At 29.5% G+C, this 9414-nt stretch overlaps 1 protein-coding gene across 1 annotated transcript; it reads left to right on the forward strand.

Moving 5' to 3' along the window:
* Positions 1-724: 724 nt before the first annotated feature.
* Positions 725-1395, forward strand: LOC124898052. Its single transcript, XM_047411674.1, has 3 exons — positions 725-957; positions 1086-1195; positions 1244-1395. Exons 1-3 carry the CDS (start codon positions 725-727, stop codon positions 1393-1395), a joined length of 495 nt encoding a protein of 164 aa, XP_047267630.1.
* The last annotated feature ends 8019 nt before the right edge of the window (positions 1396-9414 follow it).

Below are 9414 nucleotides of genomic sequence, written 5' to 3' on the forward strand. Positions count from 1 at the left end.
GCACCCCTTGGCGAGTGGTTACACTCTCTTTGTCCTAGTCACCATGACCTTGCCACATAGGCAAGGTCAACGGTCAAAGGGTGCGAAATATTGCTTTTTGATGGGTTCAAGGGACCAGATGACAAACATGTAAGTAGAAGTGTCCAACTTACAAAACTGACATAGTAGAGGGGTTCAGAAGGTCATTTTGTCATGAAAGATATTGTGAAAGATTGTGCATGTTCATAACTCCTTTATATAATTCCTCCATTACTCCTTGGTGTAATTCCTCCATTACTACTTGGTGTAATTCCTTCATTACTCCTTGTTGTAATTCCTCCTTTAAATGTAGTAACTCTCACACCTCCAGTACCTCCTAATTGATCATCATGTTTATGACACCTCTTGAACCCCCCGTGTAATACTATAAATAGAGGTCTTGAGGAAAATGTTGAATACATTTGAAAGAATTATCTTATATTGTTATCTTGCTATCTTGTTCTACTATTATTCTTTTCTTGCAATTATTGTTCTTAATAGTGAAATACGTTATCAGCACGACTTTACTCTTTTTCAAGTTTTCAATCTGTCGCGCATAATCAACTTGTCTTGAATATTGTAGTTTGTTATTTTTCTTTTATCAAAGTTTTGGTTTTAACTTTAAAGTTACACATGAAAAAAAATTATTATTTGTTATGTTATTGTATTGTTGTCTAACTTCATTATTTTTATGATAGTTTTCATCATGTCAAATTTGTCGAAACTTGAGTTTGTGGCACTTGACATCTCTGAAAAAAATTACTTGTCATGGATTCTCGACTTCGAGATTCACCTAGCTGCTAAGGGTCTTAATGCTACTATTAGCCTGGATAATGCAGCGTCGAATCAGGCCAAGGCCAAGGCTATGATTTTCCTTCGTCATCATCTGGATGAAGGACTGGGGGTTGAATACCTTACGATGAAAGATCCACTTGAATTGTAGACTAATTTGAAGGGAAGATATGATCATCTAAAGGCCACAGTACTGCCTAGAGCTCTTTATGAGTGGATTACTTACAGTTTCAAGAATTTAAAATCGTTGTTGAATATAATTCTGTTGTATTCAGGATTGTTTCCCAATTGAAATTATGTGGGAAAACTATAAATGATGATGACATGATGGAAAAAATACTAATTACTTTTTATGCCTCAAATGTGATATTGCAGCAGCAATACCGTGAAAAGGACTTTTAGAAGTATTCTGAATTGATCTCATGCCTTCTAGTGGTTGAGCAACACAATGCCCTTTTGATGAAAAATCACGAAGCTCGTTCCACTGGAACTGCTTCATTACCGGAAGCAAATGAGGTACAAGCACATGACCAGCCTGAAGATGAAAAGATCAGAGACATAATAATATGTGTGGACGTGGAATGACAGGGGACGATATAATAATCGGCGTGGTGATGGTAACCAGAAAAGAGAGAACCAAATGATTCCTCAAAACAATCCTTTAAGAGATAATTGTCATCGCTGTGACATGAAAGGTCACTGGAAGAATGAATGTCGGACGCCTAAGCATTTTGCTAGACTTTATTAAGAATCTTTCAAATAAAAAAGATAAATGAAAGTGAGACCTATTCTAATGCCCGAATGGAGTCACACTTGGCTTTCAAAAATGATGATGAGGTAGGACCTTCACAAAAATATGATAACAATGTTGAGGCAAACTTGGTCTTGAAAGATGATGATTTTGATGGCCTTAATATATAACTTATTTGAAAGTTGAAGACTTCTTTAGAGATCAAAACTAAATCTTGATCAAATCATTGTGGCAATAAATAATGTTATTTTATTATGTTGTTTTTTTTATCATGTTTTTCTATTATGTTGTTCTTACATTTCAAGAAAAAAAATAAGTATTTAAGTTTTATTGTAAGATTGTGAGATTTCACATTTCTTATCATGTATTTTTATTTTGTGAAGATAATAAAAAAAATTCAATCTTCAATTAGATCCAAAAAGAGTAATGGAGATATGTGCCTTTTTAATAGTGCTACAACTCACACTATATTAAGAAAAAAAAATATTTATCTAATTTAATTATGAAAATGGCCTATGTCAATACAATATTCGGTAGTACAAATTTAATTGAGGGTTCTGGAAGAGCGACCTTATTACTACCTGGGGGAACAATATTGACAATTGATAATGCATTATATTGTAGTAAGTCTCAAAGAAACTTGTTAAGTTTCAAAGTTATTCGTCAAAATGGTTATCACATTGAGACTGCAAAGAAAGAAAGATCGAACATCTTTATATTACTACAATAAAAATAAAAAAAAATTTGTGCATGAAAAACTACTTGTACTTTCTTCTAGATTGTATCATACACGTATTTGTATGGTTGAATCACACGCCATTGTAAAGAAAAGGTTTACAGGTCATAATGATTTTATCATTTGGTATGACCGGCTAGACCATCTTGATTTTAATATGATGCGCAGAATTATTGAGAATTCACATGGGCATACTTTGAAGAATCAAAAGAAATTCTCTTGTGCTCCTTGTTCTCAAGGAAAGTTGATTATTAAACCATCAATAACTAAGGTTGGGATAAAATTTCTGCATTTCTGAAACATATACAAAGTGATATATGTGGATCAATTCATCCTCCGTGTGGACCTTTCAAATATTATATGGTCTTGATAGATGCATCTACAAGATGGTCACACCTGTGCTTATTATCAACTCGTAATATGAATTTTGCGAGATTGTTGGCTCCAATAATAAAGTTAAGAGCACAATTTTCATATTATGCAATGAATACTATTCGTCTTGATAATGCTGGTGAGTTTACATCTCAGCCCTTTAATGATTATTGTGTGTTAAATAAAATAAAAGTTGAACATTCGGTTGCTCATGTTCACACTCGAGAGGGTCTAACAGAATCATTGATCAAACATCTTCAATTGATAGCTAGACCAATGTTAATGAGGACAAAACTTCCTGTTTCAACATGGGGACATGCTATTTTGCATGCAGCAGCACTTGTGCGCATAAGGCCAACCAATTATCATCAATTCTCTCCATTATAGTTGGTTTTTAGTCAAGAGCCAAACATTTTCAATCCTAAAATTTTTGGATGTGCGGTGTATATTTCAATTGCTCCACACAACACACAAAAATGGAATTCCAAAGAAGATTGGGAATAAATGTTGGGTATGAATATTCTTTTATTATAAAATATTTGGAACCTATGACAAAAGATTTATTTATGACAAGATTTGTTGATTGTCATTTTGATGAATTAGTATACCCAACATTAGGGGAGAGCATAAGCAGTTGAAACATGAGATAGATTGAAATGCATTATCACTATCTCATTTGGATTCTCGAACAAATCAATGTGAGCAAGAGGTTCAAAAGATGATTTACTTGCAAATTATTTCAAATCAGCTGACAGATGAATTTACTAACCTTTCAAGGGTTACTAAATCTTATATTTCAGCTATGAGTGCTCCAGTTCGAGTTGATGTCCAGATAGGATAAGTGGTCAATGCAAATAAGTCTAAGCCATATTTGAAACGTGGTAGACCGATTGATTCTAAGGATAAAAATCCTCAAAAAATAAAAGAAATAAATGATTAGAATTATCATGATATGATGAAAATCACTCAAAAAAAGCCTCAAAATCAAACAAATGATAAGAACACTGATGAGGTTAAAATACCTGAAACTAATGAGAATAAAGAAATTTCAATAAGTTATGTCTCGACGAGAATTAGGTGGAATCAAACTAATATTGTGGTTGATAATATTTTTGCTTATAATGTTGCTTCTGAAATAATGCAACAAGATGAAGATTTGGAACCAGAATCTGTCAATAAATGTAGACAGATAAATGATTGGCCTATATGGAAGGATGCAATTCAAGAAGAATTGACTTCACTTGAAAAATGTGAAATTTTCAGACCAATGGTCCGAACACCTGAAGGTGTCAAGCCAATGGGGTACAAATAAATTTTTTTGCGGAAACAAAATGAAAAAGATAAAGTGTAAAATATAAAGCGCGACTTGTGGCACAAGGTTATTCGCATAGGCCTGACATTGACTATGCGGAGATATATTCTCCTGTGGTGGATGAAATTATCTTCAGATATATAATAAATCTATCAGTTCATGAAAAGCTAGATTTGCGCCTAATGAATGTTGTCACGGCCTATTTGTATGACTCATTGAACAATAATATTTTTATAAAAAATTTAGAAACCTTTAAAGTACCTGAAACATATAAAAATTCGCAAGAAACTAGCTCAATAAATCTTAAAAATTCCTTATATGGATTGAAACAATCAAGACGGATGTGGTACAATCGTCTTAGCAAAAATTTGCTAAAAGAAGGGTACAAAAATGATCCTATTTGCCCTTGTGTTTTTATAAAAAGGTCTGGATATGAATTTTCTATAATAATTGTTTATGTTGATGACTTGAATATCATTGGCACTCCTAAAGAGCTTTCAAAAGTTGCTGAGTGTGTGAAGAAAGAATTTAGAATAAAAGATTTGGGAAAGACAAAATTTTGTCTTGACCTACAGATTGAGCATTTGACAAATTAAAATTTTTGTCCATCAATCAGCATACACTGAAAAGATTTTAAAGTGATTTTACATATCATATCCATTGAATACCCCAATGATTGTGAGGTCGCTTGATATAAACAAAGATCCATTTCGACCTCAAGAAAATGATGAAAAGTTTCATGGTGATGAAACTCCATATCTTAGTGTGCAATCGGGGCACTAATGTATCTTGTCAATAATACTAGATCAGAAATTTATTTTGCGATGAGTTTATTGACAAGATTCAGCTCTTCCCCAACTAAAACACATTGGAATGGTGTCAAGCATATATCCAGATATCTTCGAGGAACCATTGACATGGGGTTATTTTATTCTAATGAATCCAAGTCAAAAATGATTGGTTATGCAGATGTAGGATACTTGTCTAATCCATATAAGGCTCGATCTCAGACGGGTTATTAATTTACGTATGGTGTTATAGTTATATCATGGCGTTCAATGAAGCAAACATTAGCTGCAACTTTTTCAAATCATGCAAAAATCATTGCCAATCATGAAGCGAGCTGGGAGTATGTTTGATTGAGATCAATGACTCAACATATTCAAGAAATGTGTGGATTTTCTTTGAATAAGGATATTCCAACTACATTATATGAAGAAAATGCTGCATGTATAGCTCAATTGAAGGGAGGTTACATTAAAGGAGACAGAACAAGACACATTTCACTAAAATTCTTTTTCACTCATGATCTTGAGAAGAAAGGTGAAATAGATGTTCAACAAATTCATGTTCACTAAAGCATTACCAACATCAACATTTAAGAAAATGATATTCAAGATTGGGATGGGCTCTCTTCGAGAAATGAAATCATGTTTGCACGAGGGGAGTAAAGTACGCGCTGCACTCTTTTTCCTTTGGCCTAGGTTTTGTCCCAAATGAATTTTTTTGACAAGGTTTTTAACGAGGCAGCAAACAATGCGTATAAGAATATATGTGTACTCTTTTTCCTTTACTAAAATTTTTCTTCCCACAGGGTTTTTCCTTAGTAAGGTTTTAATGAAGCATATTGTATCAATAGACATCCAAGGGGGAGTATTGTAAAAGATTCTGAATGTCCATAACTCCTTGGTGTAATTCCTGCATAGCTCCTTGGTGTAATTCTTCCATTACTTCTTGGTGTAATTCCTCCTTTAAATGTAGTAACTCCCACACCTCCACTACCTCCTCAGTGATCATCATGTTTATGACATCTCTTGAAACCCCCCATGTAATACTATAAATAGAGGTTTTGAGGAAGATGTTGAATACACTTGAAAGATTTATCTTATATTGTTATCTTGCTATCTTGTTCTACTATTGTTCTTTTCTTGCAATTCTTGTTCTTAATATTTAAATAAAAGAGATATTGTTAGGAAAACATTTTCCTTTGAATGGGTCTTAAATGATACAAATATTAAAAATTATGTGAAAAACTAAAAAGAATTTTTTAATGATTCAAATTAATTTAACTTCCACACCACCTTTTTAGGCGCTTACCTATAATATATGATATCTATCACAAATTGAAAAACAAGATATAATATTGATAAAGATATGTGATGAATAAATCTGATATAAATTCAAAAGTTATATAAAACATAAGTTCTTTAAGGTGCGTGAATCACAATCCTTAAATGACAAAAGAAGGTAATAATAGCTTCGTCTTAAAATGATAAAATCCCACAATTTGAACAGAATAATCTTGTGCAAACTTTTTATCTTTTATAAAATTTCCAGCTAGCAATTTATATTATAGAAAATGCTTTATCTGTAACACGAGTAGGAAGTGCCGAATATATCCAGATATTGTGCAAAATTATAATTTCAAGCATTTTGCAATACATTTTAATATTTTTTATATTTTTTTTTGTCCAGTATATTAAATATAATTGGTTAACTTTATTTGTCTAGTTTAAAAAATTAAGAAATAATTTACAAGGTACCATTTTGAAAAAGAAACGCGATAAAAAACATGACATCAATTCAAAAGTTATTTTACTATGTGTGTCGTGATCCTTAAACAACATGAGAAAAGTGATAATAACTTCACCTTAAAACGATAAAAGTGTGTGCATTGAATTGAAGAATTTTGTACAAACTTTTTATCAGTCTTTAATTTTATAAAATATCTAGTTAGATTAAAATGAAAACAAGCATTAAACCGAAAAATCATTATATGTTCGATTTTTCATTTGGTCATTTAAGTTTGTTCTAATTGCACTAAGAAATTTTGTTTTCATATTTTTTTAAGAAGCTAATAATATTATAGAGAAGATGTTAAGAAAATAATTTGAAGGAAGAAAGCAAATCAAACAAATTAACTGAACATGTTTTGGATACCATAACTTGTGAATGCTTTGTTGATTAATAGCACAAGTAGAAAGTGTCGAATATCTCCACATAATATCTCAAGATATTGTGCGAAATTGAATCAAAATACATGCATTAAAGACTACTAATAAAAATGATTAATAATAAAATAAGACTAGAAGCAACAGTGAAACGTAATTATAAAAAAAGATACTACTACAGAAATACTTTTCTTTTGAATGAATCTCACACGATATGAATATGAATTAGCTCAAATTTTAATATAGATATTCAAAATTGGATGGAAAATAAGAAAAAATTAGAGTTAATAACTCAAATGGTCACTCAACTTATGACTTTTCTCTCAGAAAGTCACTCAACTTAGGATTCTTCTCGCAGAAAGTCACTCAATTTTGATTTTTACTTCAAAAGTCATTTAACTATGAATATTTTGCCTACAAGGTCACTCAACCTATTTAATTAATTAACTATTAATTAAAATTTGCTAACATGAGATTTTATTTAAAATTAAAATTCTAAAAAAACTAAAAAAGCATTTGAACCATATTATTACATATTCTCATGTTTACTTTATAACCAGCTGAAATTTTTAAATATCATAAATAGTTTATTATCAATTCACTTATAATGTTAATACTAATTTTTAAGATTTTCAAAATCATATGAATTTAGCAGATTAGATTTAATTAACTTTCAACGTGATACTTATTTATGGAATTGATTTTTCAATCATAATGTAATATTTTGTATTACCACTTGTATAATATAAAGATGCATCAAATAAATACAATGAATTTTATTCCTAATAAGTTGATAAAAAGGAATTAAACAAAAATGATATGATATAAAACATTAGCAAATGTTATTAAACATTAGTAACATTATAATATATACACTACAACGAGGTAAAATTAGCAGTAAAAATTGTACAACCAAATGATTGTGATTTTAGGATATTAATTGATGATATGTATGATTATATATACTTTAGAGTATAGAGTAATTATTGGACAAGAAAATTACAAAAAATAGTAGTAAAATCAAAATTTTAAGAAATAAAGAGATATTCTTTTAAATCATTTAAATGAATTTTGAATAGGACAGGGGGGGGGGGGGGGTCATTAAATTAATTGTTTAAATGATTTTTTTATTTCTTAAATTTTTATTTTAAATAAAATTACATGCTAGTAAATTTTAATGAAAAAAAAAATTAATTAAATAGTTTGAGTAACTTTGTAAGTAAAACACTCATAATTTAGTGACTTTTGAAGTAAAAAGTAAAGTTGAGTGACATTCTGAGAAAAGAACTTATAATTGAGTGACTTGTAATGCTAGAATCAAAGTTGAGTGACTTTCTGAGAAAAAATGATAAGTTGAGCGACAATTTGAATTATTAACTCAAAAAAATTGCTCAATATTTTCAAAGTAATCTAACTTCACACAACCTTTCTGAACACTCTCATAAGATATCTGATTTCACCAATAATATATTCAACACAAGTTCAAAACCAAGGTGCAATATTGTGGAAAAAATATGATTAATAAACCTGACATAAATTCAAAACTTGAACAAAATAAAAGTCTGTTTATAATGCGTGAATCATGAACCTTAAACGACGTGATCGGAATAATGATTATTTTATCTTAAATGATAAACTTCGTGAACTGAACAAAAGTATCTCGTGTGTCTCTTTTTTTCTTTTGTAGAATTTTGAGTTAACTTGAATTAAACCGATAAATTAATATATGTTTAATAATTCCAAATGAAAAGTAATGTATAAATTATTATTTCATCATTTAATTTTGTTCTAATTAAATACTGGTATGAAATAAGATCCTGTTTTTATGCTTTTTAAGGAGTGCATGAAATATTAGAGGAATACAATATATATATATATATATATATATATATATATATATATATATTACATCGATGAAATAATTAACCAAAATTCTATTTTAAAAAACTAAAATTTTGTTATGATTAGATTTTACAGATGATTAGGATCTATTAACCGATTTGAAGTTGTTAGATCTAGAATTACCGGTACTAAGAACCATATTTTTCGACAATTATCCTTTTTAGAGAAATGAATTGTTTGGTTAATTATTAAGAAATAAATAAATATTCTTAAATAGTGGCAGAATTTTTTCTTTTACGAATGGAAAAACTATTTTTTTTTTTTCAGAATTACATTAGAAAGATTGACTAACCCAAATTGTTATTTAATATTAATAAAAATGGTTTTGAAATTGATTAGTCAAACAATAGATGTTACTATTGTTTTTTTAAATGTGTTCTTTTTAAAAATACTTCTAACAAAAAAATATTTTTAACATTAACAGATATTGAATACTTGGTCAAACAAGCTACGAGATATTAATTTTCAAAAGCAAATAAATTTTTTGGCTAATAATCTTACACATATCTTTAATATTAATAGACTACAAAAACATAAGTTTTAATCAAAAAGTATTGATACTTCCGTAAGAGAAAATTTA

This window comes from Capsicum annuum, chromosome 4, assembly GCF_002878395.1.
Source record: "Capsicum annuum cultivar UCD-10X-F1 chromosome 4, UCD10Xv1.1, whole genome shotgun sequence".
Classification (NCBI taxonomy): Eukaryota; Viridiplantae; Streptophyta; class Magnoliopsida; order Solanales; family Solanaceae; genus Capsicum; species Capsicum annuum.